This window comes from Phyllostomus hastatus, unplaced genomic scaffold, assembly GCF_019186645.2.
Source record: "Phyllostomus hastatus isolate PE091 unplaced genomic scaffold, TTU_PhHast_1.1 phas_scaffold_387, whole genome shotgun sequence".
NCBI classification, from domain to species: Eukaryota; Metazoa; Chordata; class Mammalia; order Chiroptera; family Phyllostomidae; genus Phyllostomus; species Phyllostomus hastatus.
This window is the reverse complement of record NW_025334027.1, coordinates 619777-637233: the sequence shown is the minus strand read 5'-3', so window position 1 is coordinate 637233 and position 17457 is coordinate 619777. Positions and strand designations below refer to the sequence as shown.

General features: G+C 58.2%; 1 protein-coding gene across 2 annotated transcripts in view; it reads right to left on the bottom strand.

The window, feature by feature from the left end:
* Positions 1 to 4811: 4811 nt before the first annotated feature.
* Positions 4812 to 17457, bottom strand: part of SPECC1L (sperm antigen with calponin homology and coiled-coil domains 1 like) — a 107051-nt gene continuing 94405 nt past the window's right edge. For both annotated transcript variants that reach the window (XM_045819785.1, XM_045819786.1), the window contains 3 exons: positions 10075 to 10191; positions 9086 to 9145; positions 4812 to 7482 (listed from right to left, as the gene is read on the bottom strand). In XM_045819785.1, coding sequence (XP_045675741.1) covers positions 7393 to 7482; positions 9086 to 9145; positions 10075 to 10191 — 267 coding nt within the window. In that variant the 3' untranslated portion in view covers positions 4812 to 7392. The remainder of the gene's footprint in view (positions 7483 to 9085; positions 9146 to 10074; positions 10192 to 17457) is intronic.

Genomic DNA, 17457 nt, shown 5'->3' with positions numbered 1-17457 from the left:
AGCCATACAAGGGGATCACCTTTTGACCCTTGCATCTGGGCAGAGTTGGAGTAACCTCAGTTCTGCACACAGGATGAGCTGCATCAGCCTGCCAGGGCCTTGGTGGACAAAGGTGTGCAGAAACCCTTGCATTCTTGAGCTTCCTGGGGCTGGTGGGTTTCAGGAAGAGACCTGGGGCAGAGGGACTTGCCCAGGGCCAGGCTGGGCCCTGGGGCTGAGGCCAGGGCAGGAGGGCAATGTCTCCTGTACAGCAGGCCTGGAGGAGCCAGCAGGTGGGAAGTGGGAGCGCAGGTGCTTGGCCAGCGTGTTCCAAGAGCCAGAGCCCTCAGCTGTGCCCATCACTGGTCCTGACTCGATCGCCCGGCAGCCTCCCTGGTTTATTGCCAGGGCCAAAGCCTGAGCTCCTGCTTGGCTCCCCTGGCCCCCCTCTCCCTTAATGTACAGTGGGGCCCTCTGAGGCAGGTGGGGGAGTGCAGCGGAGGGCAAGCTAGGAGAGGTCAGGACTGTGACACAACTGGAGGTAAACTAAGACCTCAGGGGGTTAAGGCAAGCCTGGCGCTAGAAGAGGGAACATTCCTCTGTCCCAGATGCCTTCAAAACCTCCAACCCAGCCCCGTCCTACCTCCTCCCAAAAGTCCAGGCCTTTGTGGAGCCCCAGCTGGCTATGCTATCCACCCCACCTCTCAACACACTCACCTCCATTTCGGGAGAATGGGGGACCAAAGGAGCCCACCCCCATCTACCCAGGCCCTTGTTTACCCCAGTGAAGGAGCTCCCCGCCAGCGGGACACAGCCCCGGGCCTGCCAGCTGGGCTGCCCTGGTGCTACGGCTTCCCCAGGGGCCTTGTCTCACCTGTAAACTGGGCCTGTCTTGTTTCTGCCCTGCTGAGCCAGTCAGACCATGAGGTAGCAGCTGGAGGCACTGCCCAGCCAGAGGCCCCTCCCCCCAGTCCCTCTGCTCTCTACCGTTGCTTCTGGGCCTTTGAACTCCTGGGGTGTGTGAGGGGTGGATGAGGGGTGAGGAGAGCAAGACCCCCTGCTTCCACCTGTTGGGCCCATGTTCATGCAAGTGCTCACTCAATAAATACATAAAGCACAGCTCATCTTGAGTTACCTGGGGCCCAGAAGGGACAATGGGGATTCATGGGGCAGAGACCAACCCTCAGCCAATCGCAGGTCACTCTTGTTCCCTACTGCCCAGCGTGGGCCCCAATGATTCTCTCCCTTGCCATTTTCATTCTGGGGCCTAGCACCCTTCACACCCAGACCTCCCCACGTGTGATCAGGCCACACTATCACACACAGTTTCCCACGCTCAGGGACTGGAGGGTCCATTTTTGCAGCTGGTCCTCAGAACCCAATTGCCAGAGCCCTCAGAGTTCACCCCTGGGGCCCAGTGGGCAGCCCCCCTACACTCAGTGTGGGTGCCCCAGGCCTGGGGTAGCTGTGTCCTCAAGCCAGGGTGGTCAGGTAGGACCTGGCTCCCCTGAAGTCCCAGGGCCAGCTCCTCAGGCCCCAGAACCTGCCTGCCCCAGAGGTAGAGCCAGGTCCCCTGTCTTCCCAGCAGCAGAGTCTATCAGTGAAGGGCACTGCTGCAATGGTCCTGGGTCACCTGTCATATGCCATTGCCCAGAGGCAGCACATGGCGAGGACCCTCCAGCTCAGCGATGGCAGGGAGTGGACATGTGGAAGGGCTGTTCACAAACATCGCCGCCCTCCCTGCCCAGTGGGGCAGACATGTTCACGGTTGACTCACATCCTCTCCAGGCTTTCCTGGGGACCCTCTGCTGTTGTACCCCCATCGTGAGGGGCCTGCACCCTGGCACCAGGAGCCAGAAGGCCATTCCCATGGTCTGGCCTTGCTATGCTCTCACCAGCCCTGTGCCCTCCTCAGTCCTGAGAGGTTGCCGCTTCGCCTGGGACAGGCTTCCGGGCCCAAGGGAGCTCCTAGGACAGGGGGCACAGGGATGCCCTGCCAGGCCCCATCTTCTACCTCTGGGCCTTGCTGTCCCTGCCCTGCTGCAGGCCAGGCTTTGAAGGCTGTGGGCACCCGCCCTTCCTTTGGTGCAGGCGCAGGCTCCTGGGGCCAGCTGGGCTCTCCTGCTCCCGAATTCCGTTCTCAGACTCCCAGCCCGCTGGTTCTTTGTTCCTGTCCAGGATGCACCTGGGTGGCCTCTGGTCCCTGATTGTTTGCTGTGGGGCCAGCTGGGCCACATCAGGGAGAAAGAAATGCCAGACCCAGGACAAAGCACCAGTGGGTGCTAGGGCGATATCATAGGGAGCCAACCAGACAACCCTGAGGTACTTGCCAACTTCTCCTCTGGAAGGGAGGGGCACCAAACACTTCCTGGGGCTCCGGCATTGTGGGGGGGCACCTCATGGGGCTCCAGGTTATGTTCAGACTCAGGCAGCCCTGAGAAGGGAGCTCCCACACTGCTCACCGCAGGGGCAACCCCATCCTCTAGCCCAATCCTGGGAAGATGCTTCAGCCCATATTGACTTCTGGGGTCAAACTTCTGGGGTCAACCCCACTAGGAGCACCGTGCCTCCGAGCTGATCTGGGTGCAGCAGGGAAGATGTGGAAACTGGAGCCCAGGTGGGCATGGGCCTAGTCCTGGGCTGGCCGGCGGGTGGGCAGCCCTGTGTAGGCCAGTGCTTGCCATTCAGCACCCTGAGAAGGGCCCTAAGCCCGGGGCCCAGACACAGCTTGCAGCAGCGGCTGGAACATGGAACCGCCCACCCCCTCCCCACTCTCCCACCCCAGGGATCGCCCTACCCCACTTCAGAGAGTGGAGTGCCTGGCACCAGAATCCAGGAGGGCCCCTTGTTGGGATTGCCATATTGCAGAGATGGGAACAGCCCCAACCTGTCCCAAATGTTGGTGGCAGACCTGTGCATGGGGGTGGGTGGGGGATGACAACCTGAGTGTCCAGACTCTTGATTGGAGCAGCCTGCTTCCTGCTGGATGGGCAACCTGACATGCTCGTCCCGCACTCTTCCCTGGCCCTCCTGATTCTGCCCCTCCTACAACCACAGACCTGCCTCAGAACCTGGACCCACACACACCTGACACTGGAGGCCTCCCCCGCAGGCTCCTGCGGCCTTCCCTTGCTCAAGGTGGCCTGGTGTAGGTCAGGTAGCACAGACACTGGGCTGTGCCCTGTCACTCTCCACCCTCGACCCTCCCTCCCGACCCCCACCTGCCTCCTGCACAGGCTCAGTCCAGCAGAGTCCTGAATGGCAGAGGTCGGAGCTCTCCCAGCTGCCGGGGCGTGACTAGAACCCACCCCTCACCCACCTCCTGGAGAGCACGGTCCCTGTCCTCCACCTGAGGGCCGACCTCAGACAGGCCCAGGCCGACTGAGGTTGTGTTAAGTGCAGACCTGAGATGACAAGAAGGGTGGGGTCCTTTCTGGATCTCTCCTCCCTGAGGATCCTATTTCCCTGTTTCTGCCCATCAAACCCCTGGCCCCAAAAGGTTCTAGAACCTTCTTCTCTAAGTCAAGGTGAAAACAATGCCCTTCCCACAGGTGCTGCCCTGGGACAGGCAGATCGAGTGTCAAGCTGAAGGAAGCAGAGCCCTCGGCTGCCCTACCACAAACCAGGTGTCCCCAGTCACCGAGGCCCAGCAGAGCAGAGAAGCCCCCTTGGGCCCCACGGCCTCTCGGGTCATAAAGTCTCACTACAAAAGGACCCCTCGGAGCCTCCTCCTGGGGCAGCTGGCATGTGTGGGTAGGGCACCCCCATACCTGAGGGGCGTCAGGTAGGACAGCCAGTGCTGCCCTCACTGCCCAGGGGTCCAGGCGGAGGTCTCCCTTCTACCTCTGCAACCAGCGTTCACTGCACGCATGGCCCATGCTGCAGCCTTGCGCTGACCACAGCAGGACAAGCTTCGCACACCACAGTGGAGGACGGGAGTGCAGGTTCTCAGTGACAGCCCCAGGCCCCAGCCGGTGAGTGGGGAGGAGCAGGAGCCATGGCACTGTGCTCTGGAAGCCAGGACACAGTGGGGGCCCACAGCCATCAGCACCCTCTAGGGGCGGGCGGGGGAGGGGTGCCCAGCTCAACATCACTCACAATTGACATACCCTAACTGAGGGGGTGGGCTCTGGGCCTCAGGAGCAAGTCAATTACTGGGTGGACCTTTGACTCTGGGAATGGGGTTGCAGGCCCAGGAAGGGCGCCCCCTGGTCACAGTCCAGAGCATGAGGTAGCCCCACAGGCTCCACTGCGTGTGACGTGTACCTCTCGGCAAGCTGCAGTGCTGCTGCAGCCGTGCTTATGGGCCCCAGCGACTCCACACAGATGTGCAGGAGGAGGGGGCTGGACTGGTTGGTTGCCTCCGAGTAGTAACATTATCAATTTTTAAAAATTTCTCTGTAATTTTACATACCCTGAAAATTATCTCCAAGAAGATACATTTCTAAAGAAACCTGCAAACCTCAGGGCACTGCCCCTACCCCCAAAAAGCACGTGTTTGGGCTGCAACAGGGAACGTCAGGATCTCCCACCCGTCTAGGGCAGTTCAGTACCGCTGTGGGGGTTCTCCGTACCTGGGGTCGCAGAACCGCCGGCCTGACCTGCGCCAGACCATCTCGAGCCCAGGCACCCAGCCCAGGCCGGAGCTGTGCACTGCAGCCCTGGATAGGGTCTTTCCTGCCCCACCCTCCACGAGCCAGAGCGGGTGGTGGCTGGTTTTGTGTGTTCTCCCCGACACGGCCAGTCCCGGGAGGTGGCCCCAGTCCCATCCACACGAGGTCAGAAAGGCAGCAGTAGGTTGTGAACTAGGAAAGTCCAAGCCTTATGTGTTTCGGTAATTTTAATACATTCAAGAATATTTAATAGAACAAAATTAAAAAGTATCATCAGCAGAAGCCCGTGGGCAAGAGAAATAGAAATGTTAACTGGCCCTTTTGCAGTAATGCTTATGCTTGAAAGGAGGAAAAGTGACTTTCTGGAAGCTTCAAGTCACCTCACAATCACCTCAAGAGTATCATTTTCAGGTATATGTGACCATCTAGAACCATCCTATAAAGCCAAGTGTTATAAGGATCCTATTAGAAAAGGCAAAAAGTCACACTTCCATAGTCTTCTCACCTGTGGTCCCACATGCCAAATGTGGGCAGCCCAGCCAGGTACCACTGCAGGGCCTGTTGGCAGGGAGACAGGTTGGTCCCCAGACAGGCCGAGTCCAGGCCAGTCCCTCCCTTGGCCACCCTCTGCCCTGTCACGGGCCCCAGGACACCATGCTGGACAACGCCAGCCCATCAGCAGTGGCCACCTTCCTCCAGGAGACACCGAGACCCCTGACAGCAGGAGCAGCCAGGGTTGGCTCACCTGGCTAGGAAGGGACAAAGGTGTGAACTGCAGACCCAAGAAAGCCGCCCTTTTCAGGACAACTCCCCACCCCACCAACATAATAAATAAAAACTATGGCTGCAGATCAGACACACTGGTCCAGACCAGGGCACAGGCCTTTGTGAGGGCAAATGGGAGCAAGGGGCTAGGGCGCCAAGGGCCAGCTGTGGAGAGACACCAGTCACTCTCACCAGAGCAGCCCCTCGGTGGACAGCACCTGTGAACAGAGCAAGAACAGAAGCAGAGCCCAGGCCTGGAGTATGGGGCAGGCGTCCACTGAGGTCTGTCCATGTGCTTGGGGGCTGGGCGCTGCTCACCAGCCTCTCTTCCCTTAGCCGAAAGCGGGCATTTCACAAAAAACCCTCCATCGAGGCAGCAGCCGGAGCAACCAGGTTAGGACATCTGGACGAGGCGGAAAGGCCTTCACCAGCCACCCGGTGACTGTGGCCAGCAGGCGGCACACACACGCACAGCCCGTCTCATCACGGCCATCACCTCCTTTTCTAGGCTACAGACGTGCCGAACTCCCGGCCTAGAATGTCAGGCTTGAATGAGGAGGCCTCATCCCACACTGGCCGGCATCCTCCTGCAAGTCCCCTCCTTGCACCTGCTGCTGCGGCAGCGACCCTGCTTCTCCTGGTGGCAGCTCTTCCTCATGCTCCTTTCCCAGTGCTAAACACAGCTGTATTCTGGAAGCAATAGGTCTTGGCATCGTTCAAACCAAAAGCTACCGCATCAGGAGCACAAGAGACTTGGGCCCAGTTTCTGAGGAGGGCCAGGCCCCAGCCCGAGGCCACTCCCAGGGAACGCCTTGGAAGACACGGCTCTGGTCCCAGCCGTGCGGAGGGGGCTGTGGTGCGGCCGCCTGACGCTTGGAAGGTGGCCAGGGTGGCAGGGTTGGGGACCAGCTCCACCCCGGGCTGTGGTGGCGCTCGGGACCCTCTGTGTGGTTGGCTGCCCTTGCAAGGAGAGTTAAGGCACTTCCTTAAATTCTGGCCTAGGAGGATTACATCTAGGCAACTCAGAGTGACTTGAAATTATACCATCTGCGTTCCCGCGAGTTGATTCGTCTTTTTCTCCTGCAACTGCCAACTCCGTTCCTGGCTTTCGCCATGCTCACGTCCAGGTTTGGATTTTATCTCTAGGCTTACTAAAGCAATTCACCTGTGATGCTAATACAACAGGAGCTACTGTCCCTCGGTATTGCTCTTGAGGAAAAAAAGTTTTTAAACTAGAGAATTCCTAACGATCAAGTCTCTTTTCCAGAACCCTAAAGCCAGAGCTGGGTTTCCCAGATGCGTCGAGGCTGGAGGACAGGTCGGCTGAGCAGCGGCGAGGGGCCCCCGGCCCGTCTCCCGTCCACACGGGCCCAGCCCCGTGACCGTGACCGGGGCAGTGGCAGCAGGGGCCTGGACTGCGAGTCTCTGTCACCCGCGAGCTGGGTCTGAAACCATCTAACTCGCGTCGGCTGTCACAGCCCTCCACACGGAAGGGGTCGCTGCCCCACTGCTGTGGTGACGCACTCCTTCGAACGAAGCCCAAGTGGGGAGCTGAGGCCCTGCCTGGGCTGGGGAGCAGGAACCTCTGCCGGGCCCCGGGCTCCCTGCTCGGCCTGCAGGGCGGCGGTGCCTGCCCTGGCAAGCAGCCGGGAGTGCCGTGGCTGAAGCTTTCACTACGCCCCTATGAGCTGCCCACGTCATTTAACCCCCTTCCCCAAGTTCAGCTGCACATGAACCTCACTTTAAACACCCCGCAGCACTGACACAGTCAGTATTCTCTTCGGAAGGGAAGCCGCAGCAGCACATCAGCGTGGCCGCAGGGCGCTGAGTCCACGCTGACCTCTGACTGGACAGGTCATGTGGAAGATGCCCGGCTGAGTCGTGGGCCACACAGGCCCAAGTTCTCTCAACTTGGAGGTCCTGGGCTGACGGCTCACACGCTTGGGGGCAGCCCACAGAGTGGCTGAAAGCTTTGCGGGGCGCGCAGCTAATGGCGGTGGTGTCGCCTGGTGGCCGGGGAGCCCTCCGGGCACGCTCAGGTCTCAAAGTACTTGTAGATTGCCGTCACGTACAGCATCACGTTCTGCCAGTCGGGCCGCTCCGTCCGCACCATCTCATTGATGTCCTGGCGGGGGAGGAAGAGGCCTGGTTAGAACTCCACGTCAGCGCCACGCCCATCTCCACAGCTGCCCTGCCACAGCAGTGCTGGCTCCTGGTGCTGGGCAGGGCCTCCGAGGCCCTGGTCTAAGCTCGATCATACATGCCAAGGGCCTGGCCAAGACGCCTGCTCCCTGGGTGTCCATGTCTCCCCCAAGCTGCCCAGCCCTGCTCAAGTCCCACACCGGGGTGACCTCCCTGCTCCCCAAGGCTGGGAGGGTTTCATCTCCTGGAACCCCCTCCCCTGCCTGCCTCTCTTCTCAAACCCTCCCCGTGGTCACTTCTGAGGGCCCCCCCACCCAGTCACCGTCCTGGGAAGGCCTGTGCAGGGAGGGCTCCAGGACTCGGCATTCTGATGCCCTTCCCGACAGTGGGCGTCTCAGACCGCCAGAGGGACTGTTCTCTAACTGCCCTCTGCAGGATACCCGTGACCTGTGAGCTGCTAACTGATGTGGGCGTGTGAGTGTACGCGGGCAACCCCGGGCGCTGCTGTGTGACCAGGGGTCTCCCGAAGAGACCCGCCGAAGCCGAAGACACCTGTGACTTTCCCAGGGAGCCCGCCGGTCTCCACCGCACGGCTCTGCACGGCCCCCCAGGCGGGGGTGGAAAGGCTGCCCACTGGTGACGTGGTGCAGAACCACCCACTTTTCATCTATTAGCACTTTAAGAATGTAGAATATCCCGATGAGGGACTCTGGGACTCCAGGAGCCGTGTTTATGCAGTGCTACACGGGCGCACTTGCAGTGTGAACACTTCCTCAGGGCGGGGTGACGGGTGCCCCTGGGGAGGGGAGATGGCACCCGAGGGAGAGCTGGGGGTCCCTGCCCTGGCCCCACGGGTTCTTCACTCTGTGGAAGCCCCCGAGCTGCGCCCTGACAACCCTGTAGACGGCGCCTCAGCACACAGCTCCCCTCATGATGGTTCGCGGGTGCGGAGGGACCGGCTCGGCACTGGGGGCAGCCTCTCCTCCCAGCGCGTTGGAGCCAGTGACAAGGAAAAGCCCGACAGAAGCACGTCTGGCACGAGCTGCTGCAGGTGCCAAGCGGAGGCCTCAACAAGACCCCGAGACACGCGGGTTTTCTATGGCCCATTTCCCGCTCCGTGAGGGGCAGTTTCCGTGACCCTCGTGGAGTGCGGAAGCCACTTGTTCAGCTTCTAAAGCCACCTTCTGGGACTCGGCACTCGCCCTCTCCCTCTGGCTCGGCAAACTAAGGCAGACTGTTGGAACATGCCTCTGACGGTGACATTTGTGAACTTGCTAGCACTTTCCTTCTGACCGAGGACGCGGTGATGGAGGAAGGCGACTAAGGAAGCCTGGCTCAAGGTTGCTGGGGCTGTAATGGAGGCCACCCTCCCAACTTGCGGCACTTCCTGTGAGGCGTGAAGTGCCCATGGGCAGGGTGGAACCCCGACTTCGCCCGCACCGGCTTGCCCAGCTGGGGCGGGGCCCGCGCAGCCTCCTCCTCCTCAGGCCGCCACATCCCCCGGGCACCTCCCTGAACACAAGGCGAGCGCGTCCTGATGGAAGGAAGAGCCTGGCAGCGACTCCGCAGGGGAGACGGGGACTCACCAGTGTGGATTTGATGCCGACACTCTCAGCCGCCTGGAAGGCCAGGGTGAAGTTCCTCCGCTGTAAAAGAAACCGTGTGACTGGGGCAGACAAGCAAGGCCAGGAGCAAGGCAACCCGGACTACACATGACGTTGGGGAGAGACGGACGCACACCCCCTCTTGGCACACCCCCGCGGACCACCGGAGAGCCCTCAGCGCTCCCGACTGACCCCACGGGCCCAACACCGCACGCGCCACCCTCCACAGGGCCCTGCAGGCTCCACTTGTTCCAGCTGTGGAGCGGTCCCCAAACCCTCGTTCCTTCTTCACTATAGAAAAGGGTCGCTTCCAACACATCAGCCCACAGCCACCTGAACCCCCAAAGCTAACACGAAATAAGAAACACCCGTTAGGAGGGCTTTCTCACTGGGAGAACCTCCGAGGGCTGTCTGAAGGGCACGAGGGGCTGATGTTGGGGTACACAGGAGACTGGAGGAGAGCTTGAGCCTGGGTCCTCTCCCAGCGCCCATCTGGGCAGGGGCTGTTCCCTGACCCTGTCCCTAAGCAGCTCCCTGAGTGGGACATCTCAGAGCACAGCTGGGCCTGCACGGAGCTGTGCTTTCAGCCAGCCCTGGGCCTAGAGGCGGCAGGAGGCTGGCCTGCTGTGGTTGGCGCTGCCTCGATTGGCCGTCCTCGGCCACTTCTCGGTGAAGCCCTGATTGTTAATATTGTCACTGCAAGGACTGACAGCTCCTACTAGGGGTATCATTACTTGTGCACCAGGCAAATGTCCCACACAAGGTGGGTCAGGGACTGGCTGCCTCAGCATAAGTAACCTGGACCCAGCATAAGAGCAAGCCAGAACGGGGCCACCCTGAGCCAGCACTGTGGCGTGTGCAGTGCCAACGGTGCGGTCCCATCGGTGGAGGGCACCGCCTCCATGCCTCACTCCCCGCCCCCTCTCTGCGAGGAGGGTGCTGGGAGCTGGGCTGCCCGCAGCCCGCCTCACCTTGTCCTGGCTGTTCAGTTCCTGGTACGGGATGTGGGCCGGGAGGTAGGTGTGCAGAAGCGCGCAGAAGGCCAGCCCGTCGTTCCAGCTGCTGCTGAAGTTTGTAATGTCGATATTCTGAAGGAAAATGTAAAACAAACAAAAAACACATAAGCAACACACACTGTGATCTTCCCAGAACCGCTAAGGAGGGTGAAGGGGTCTGAGATGCCACAGGCCATCAAACCCTGTGCACCTCTGGGGCAAGCCCAGCGTGCTGGGGGCTGGGTCTGGAGACCCGCCTGGTGTCAGTGACTGGCCCCTTCACCCATTCCCCCACGCCGGCCCACCCACCGCCCCTCCCCCGAAGAACCTTGGGCATGAGGCCCACAGCTCTGCAGTCTCACGGGGTACTGGGGAATAGATGGTCTAAGTTAAGAAAAGTTCTGGTTTAGCCTGACCTCCCCTGTTAGGGACTCAAGGCAAATATTTACAGAGTTAGGGGCTCTGCATTCTGAAGCCACCAACAGCCGCCATCCTGCGTCAGGAAACACGAGGAGCCAAGTGACACGGTGGCTGCAAGCTGCTCCGAGAGCCACCTCAACGTGGAAGAGGCACCTCACTCCACACTCCCGTTAACTGACTTGCTACTAATGAAGTAACCTGCCATTCAGCGTTTTTTATTATATGATGGTGCAGTTCAGCTAGGAGGTCGCCTTTATCCTTATTTGCGAAAATCCTTTTGAAGATAAAACTCCACAATGAAATTCCGGAAATTCTTACACTTTATGTAAATGCCACAAAATAAAAACGAGAGCACTCTCCACACCCTTCTTGTTTTCTGTCTCACTGCTGATTTCCTGCCACCTCCAGCCACCAAGAGTTCGCCCCTCAGGTGACAGAGAAAGACCACACTGTACTACTGAGGGCGGCCACCTGCTCCCAGGAACCAGCGATGCCAGAACAACACTAACACTATTCCTATTTGCGCAGATACAGAGGCTTACGAAGTCTGCCACCCTAACCCCTTCTCAGACTGCTGGGTCCTGACACCAAGTGGGGGACCCGCAGCTCGCGGACAAGGGGCAGGAGGGGAGGGTGGGAACCAGGCCCAGTGACAGCCCTCCGGCAGGCAACTTTCCATAAGTTTTGTCTTCAAACGACCGGCCCCTAACGGCAAGCACCCAGGACGCTGCCCTCTGGGGTCTTCCACTCAAACACAAGCCGTCCAAAGGGCGGCAGCTCCGTGGGCGATTACTACGGAGGTCACTCCGCTCGTAACTGCAGACCTGACCTGGCCGGGAGGCACTGCTCATCAACTGCTCTGAGGAGTCGCCAGGTCACAGCACAAAGGGCTGCAAGGACCGCAGGAAAAGGTTGCAGTGAGCGTGCAGCCGACATGCCATCTGAGAGGACACCTGCCAGCCGCCCAGTGACACCGAACAAAGGGGTCTGGGAAGACCCCCACTCCGTGCTGCGGTCGGCGCTCAGGCTTCGGGCCTTGCAGACACAGCCCGCCCTCCACAGTACTGACGGGCTGGCCGCCCTCCACGGGGCCTCTGCGCCAATGGCAACCGCAGTCTCTGGGACGGGCAGCTACCGGTGCTGACAGGTGCTGCCAGTAACTGCCCACCATGCCTCTTTCATCCAGCCAGGGCGTCAGCTCCACCCAGGGGACCAGGACCACGGAAGGAAGTGACCTGTCCAAGGTGCTAGGCTGGCAGTAGGGGGACAGGGATGGGAAACCTCGTCTCAAACGTCCTATAGGCAGTAAGTCACTGAATTCTCACAACACCCAGGAGCGTTTAAGGAGGCGGGGGCTCAGAGAGGCCCAGGTCACATGGCTGACCTGGGTGATCATTCAGACTCCAGTCTAAGTCCCAAGTCCGACTGCACTTTCCCTGTCCCCATGACTAAGGCCCCTAATGAAAGAGTCAGGGATGCTGGGCGTCACTGCATGGACCCCCAAGGCAAGGAGCTTCTTATTGATGCGTCCCAGCTCTGAGCAAGGCCCGCGGCAGCACGTGCCGCCCAGGACTCCCAGCCCCTGCCCCAGAGGTCACGTTTGCTGCTGGAGGAAAACAAACCCCCACTTCCTGCCGCTGCGGCCCCTTCTCTGGCTCCCTGAAAGGCAGGCGTCTCTGGCAGAGTCGCCTACGTGCCTGGCGTCACCGTGCCTCACGGCGGAGGCTCCTGCAGGAGAGGAAACCACTGCGCCCCAGCTCCCCAGGTGTGGGAACCCTGGCTTTTCCCGCTTCCTCAAGACAAACCCAACCCCAAACCTGGAATCTTTAGTCAGAGCGGCAACTTCATTTACAAAACATGCCACAGCAATTTAAAGAAAGCGGAAACAATGGCTTCTTGAGTTCCAGGGTAGGAAGAGTTAACTTTTAAGTACCTGACAACCAGACTTCCAAATCAAAACAACTCAAGCCCAAACCCAGGCCGGCTAGCCAGCGTGACCACCTCCCTTACACTAGGGGAGGCTGGACGGAAGCCAGACAGGGCATCCCAACCAACAGGCACAAAACCCGGGTGGGGTCCTGGGGCGCTCCCCTCACGGCTCTGCCCCTGACCTGGTCCAGAGAAACCCTGGGTGATGAGCCAGGCCTGAAACTGAGGTGCTCCAAAGGAAGTGGGGAATGCCCTCCGTCTAAGGGAGCAGGCCGGCATCCTCTGCTCCCCATCTCACTATTTACTTGTTTTTAATGTTTAAGGCTGGAAAAAAAAAACAAACTACTACAAAGTTTTGCAGACATAATATGGAAGTGTACAAACAACAGATCTGGTTCTTCGGGGGTGAAAAGCGCAGTGAATACAGGGGAGCCCCCCTGGCCTTCTCTCTGGAGCTCTCAATTCCACAGCCATCACAGTCCATCAGTACAATGACGGAGTTCGCAGAAACGAAAACGTATGTACGAGAGGCACAGCACTACTCAACAGCTAGAGGAACGGCTGCCCCCACAGGAGCCAGCTCCCTTCCCACTCCGTGCAGACCACTCGCCCCACAGCCAGGGCCAGGGCCCGGCAATGCCCCTGCTTGCACACCTTTCCTCCTGGCACCGCCACACACACATGGAGCCCGAGCCAGGCCCACGAGTGGGCCCCAGACTTCCAGGGCAGAGCAGTGACAGAGCAGTGACACCAGGGCCCTTGCTGGGTTTCCTTGGTGATGGAGGCCAGAAGGGCCTGCCTGCTTACCGGCTACCACTAGATCTGGCCTCTCGCCACCTCCCCTCCTCACTCCCCTGCCCCCTGCCCAGATTCCAAAAAAGGCTGCGTGAGTGAGGCCTGGGGCTACACCTTCCCTTGCTGCTTTCTGTGGAGGGTGGCAACAGCACAGGGAGTTCGTTCTGCTTGTCACTTCCTGGTGCCTGCAATTCATGATAGCTTCACCTGCCCACCAGGGCCAGGTGAACAGTGCTGACCCTGGATTTTGCTGGAGTCCAGTCTCCCAGGAAGAAGCTTCTCACCTACCAAGTGGACGTACAAACCCCAGCCCAGGTAAGATGGTGAGTTGTTATCACTGTGGAACTGTAAGGTGATTTACACATGTGAGGTTTTTTATGGTTTTGTTTACGTGTTGCAGAGGAGATAGAAAGACACTTTGTAGAGATGGCACAGATCCCACTCTCAGACAACAAGGGGCAAGAGAATCCCTGGCAAGGTCCCCAGGCTGCTCTTCCCTCACTGAAGCCCCTGCTCTTGGCTACATGGTTACGACTCAGCTGGCCCTCGCTGTACTAATGCAGCTGGGAAACCTCCGCCACCCCCTGGGGCTGCCGTGCAGAAACGTAGCAACCTCCATGGTGTCTGGAGTGGGCGAGGGGCAGGAAGGAGGCTGCGGACCAAGCCTCCCGGAACTTGCTCATGTACAAACCGTGCAGAGGGGAAGCAGCCTCCACTAGGACACGCAGGGCAGCCAGAACGGTGGGGGAAAGGCCAGAAGCCAAAGGCAGAGAGAGTTAAAATGGTCAATAGCATTAGCGCTGCTGAGAGGACAAGAAGACTTGAAAAATGTCTCAAATTAACATCTGGGTTGCCATTCAGCATGGTGAGCAATGGCAAATTATTATGGGAAGAACACTGACAAAGCTTTTTAAAAGCCACCTAAGTGATATGTAATAGTTTTACAACTTTCACAGACTTTCTACATGTTTATTTCTTTTCAAAGGGTGTCAAAAATAGAATTCCTATTTTCAAAACTGGCATTTTCAGGGTGCGAGGAAAGGCACTGATTTTAAAACACACCCTCCAATACACCTCCCTCCAGGCAGAAGGTTTATGCTCCGAGGATTAACCCCGGGGCTGGCGGCAGGGTCGAGGGCCTTTCTCCCTGCACACGACCTGACTGCGTTACCGACAGCTTCTGGAGCAGGCCAGCTGGTCCCTTTAAAAGAAACTATTCTTACAGCCCCAAAACTCGCTGTTTACGTGAGTTTTGCTGTCTGCTGTTCACTGTTCACAGGCGATGGCACCAAGCTCTCTAAGGACAAGATTTTCTTCTAAACTAGAGACACACAGGGGTTACTGTGAAAGTTCCTAATCAATGAGCTTGGATTCTGCATTCAGTCTCCAGGCCGCTGCAGGGCTCTTCTGCTGTATGAGACCAGTGTGTGCTGGGATGAGGGCAGGCACGGACGAGAGGGTTAGGATGTGGGCCAGAACACAAGTCCAAAAAGCCCCAAGCACAGGCCCCAGTGAGCGCCCTGCCCGTCTTCTCCTAACGGCACGTGCCCTTCCGTCCAGGAACCGTGGCCCAGCGAGCTGATGGGGCAGACGTGCGTGGCCCGTCTCACAGGCCCGTCTGCCATCCTGTTCACGCTCACATAAACTCAGACGTGTAAACCGTCAGATGCCCTCACAGCCCCTGCAGAACCAGCTGGGCATTTCCTACTCCTGCTTCTTGAGCTGGGACAGAGCCCTCTCCTGCTCCTGGGACTTCAGAGATGACGCTGTCCTCTGTCCGTGGCCTTCAGGTGGGCCCACTTCCGTGTGCCTTTTATGCACTGAGCGTTGGGGGTGGGGTATGAAAGCCAAGAAATCACACAAATCTCCACCAAAAAAAAAAAAAGGTCATAGAACATCTTAAAATGTCTTGATTTGTCTGAAGTTTAGTTAAGGACCATAAAATACACCCCCAAATACCACATGTTCTTTAAATAGTTATCAAAGTTTTGATCTATTTAAGGAAATGCCACTTTTATGGGCACAGGGCAAGATGCCAGAAACCATGATTCATCCCTCTCTGACACACACACCCCGACTTCCTCATGTCTGTCCACAGGGCCGACACAAGCAGGTGCGGGTCCTTCCCAGGGCTGATTACTGGGGTGTCACAAGCTGAGGGTTGGAGCCCTGCCTTCAGGAGGCAGGAGTAAATTACAAACAAGACCCCCACCCATGGTGCCTCAGCTGCCTCAGCCCCAGAACGTGAGCAGGATTTGGAGGGGTGTTTGGGAATCACAGTGAAGCAGGTAGGGCGCACCTTTTTCTGTGTGGTATGGAGGTGGATGTAATGTCGAAAAGGGAGGAAAATACTCATCAAGAGACGGTTTTCACCCCTGCCAGTAGTGACCGTTAAATGCGGAGAGCCCCAGAAGGCCCTGGAAGTCACACGCAGAAGCCCAGGGATGCTGTGGTGTACACTGGCAGACCTGCTCCGGCTGCAGATCCACGGGCGTCTAAGGGGAGCTGGGCCAAGCTCCGTTCCAGGTCAGGGAAGGGGGGTGGCACGTGTCCAGGGAGGGGAGTCTGGGGCTTGCTCATCAGGCGGTCCAAGTGTTACAGGGGGAGGAAGGAAGGAAGCCAAGGCAGGCGGCCCAGGGGGAGCCACCAACCCTGAAGACAGAGTCCTGCTTCTTGTGTCCCAGAGGTGGGAAGGGTGGGAGGAAGGTTCCATAAGGACCCTCCATCCTCACTGGGCATCGGAATCCCCTGCCAAGCCTTTCCAAGGTGACATATGCTTGGCTCTGCTCTAGGGAGGCTGGTCCCACGGACATGGGCGTCATTTTCTTTACAGGTCCCCTGAGGGCTCGAGTGTGCAGTCAAGAGGCAGGACCACAGTCTGAAAACTAAAGGTGACTGGAAGTACAACAGACGGCATCTGAAAAGTCAAATCCCTGAGTTCACAATGATGCTCCTAGAAGTGCGCTGGCCCAGCCCGGAGATCACTGAGGAACCTGAGTGCTGGCGAACCAGGGGAGGGGGAGCATCGGGTGAAACTTTCCCGACCATACTGGCCAGCGGGACAAGCAAACAGCCAGTGGAGCGTCTCTACAAAGGGGGATTCTAAAGAACGGGCACTGTTTGGCAACAATGACTCCAACGGCAGTGACACCACAGAGAGAGAGTAGGGCCTACATGACTTTCCCCGGAGAGACACAGCCCCATTGCGCAGGCCTCTCCGCAACCACCCTGAACTGCAGGCGTCCAACCAGAGCTAGAGCTCTGTCTGCAGTCTCCCCCTGGGACAGCGCCACGGGCTGTGGTCAGCGGAACCTAAAGGGAGAAGCTCCGTGGGACACACCATCCACATCCTTCCAAAGGGCAAACTGAAAGGGAAAAAAAGCGGGGAGTCGGGGCCAGCAGATTTAAGATCAAAACATTTAAAAGGGGCATATTGTCCAAATGCAATTCGTGAACCTTACTTGTGTATTAATTCAAGCAAATTAACTGTGAAACTTATTTAATCAGGAAGCTGGAGCTCCGTCTAAGCGTGTGACGATACTGAGCGGCCGGAAGCAGGAGAGGGCCGGGGGCGCATGACTGGTGGCTGGGCCGTGTGTACAGGGGGCGCATCTTACTATTCTCCTATTAATACATATTTGAACATTTCCATGAAAAACAAACCTATGACTCAACAACAGAAAGACAAACAACCCAACTGCCAAATGTAAAGACGGGCAAGGGACCGGAATAAACCTTTCTCCCATGTAGAAATAAACGTTTCTATCTAAGACGAAAGACAGACCAGTAGCACTTGAGAAGATACTCTCTGTTAGTCATATCAGGGGAATGTGAGTCAAAACTATGAGTTACCGCTCCGCACGCACTAGGAAGCATATTATTTGGAAAAAGTGGAAAACCAAGTGCCAGAGAAGGTACAGAGAAATTAGAACCCTCGTACCACGCGCACCGCCGGCAGGAGTGAAAAATGATGCAGACGCCAGAAAAGTCTCGGAATTATCACGTGACCTTGCAATGGTACCCTCAGACCCAGTGCCCCTGAAAGAACCGAAAACGAGTGCTGAAGTAAACACCCACACACGAGTGTTCGCAGCTGCCACAGCCAAAGGCAGAAACAGCCCACTGTCTCCCGCCGGAGAAACGGACACACAAAATGTGTTATCCACACGACGGAGCATTTCTGAGCCACAAAAAGAAATGAAGTACTGACTCATG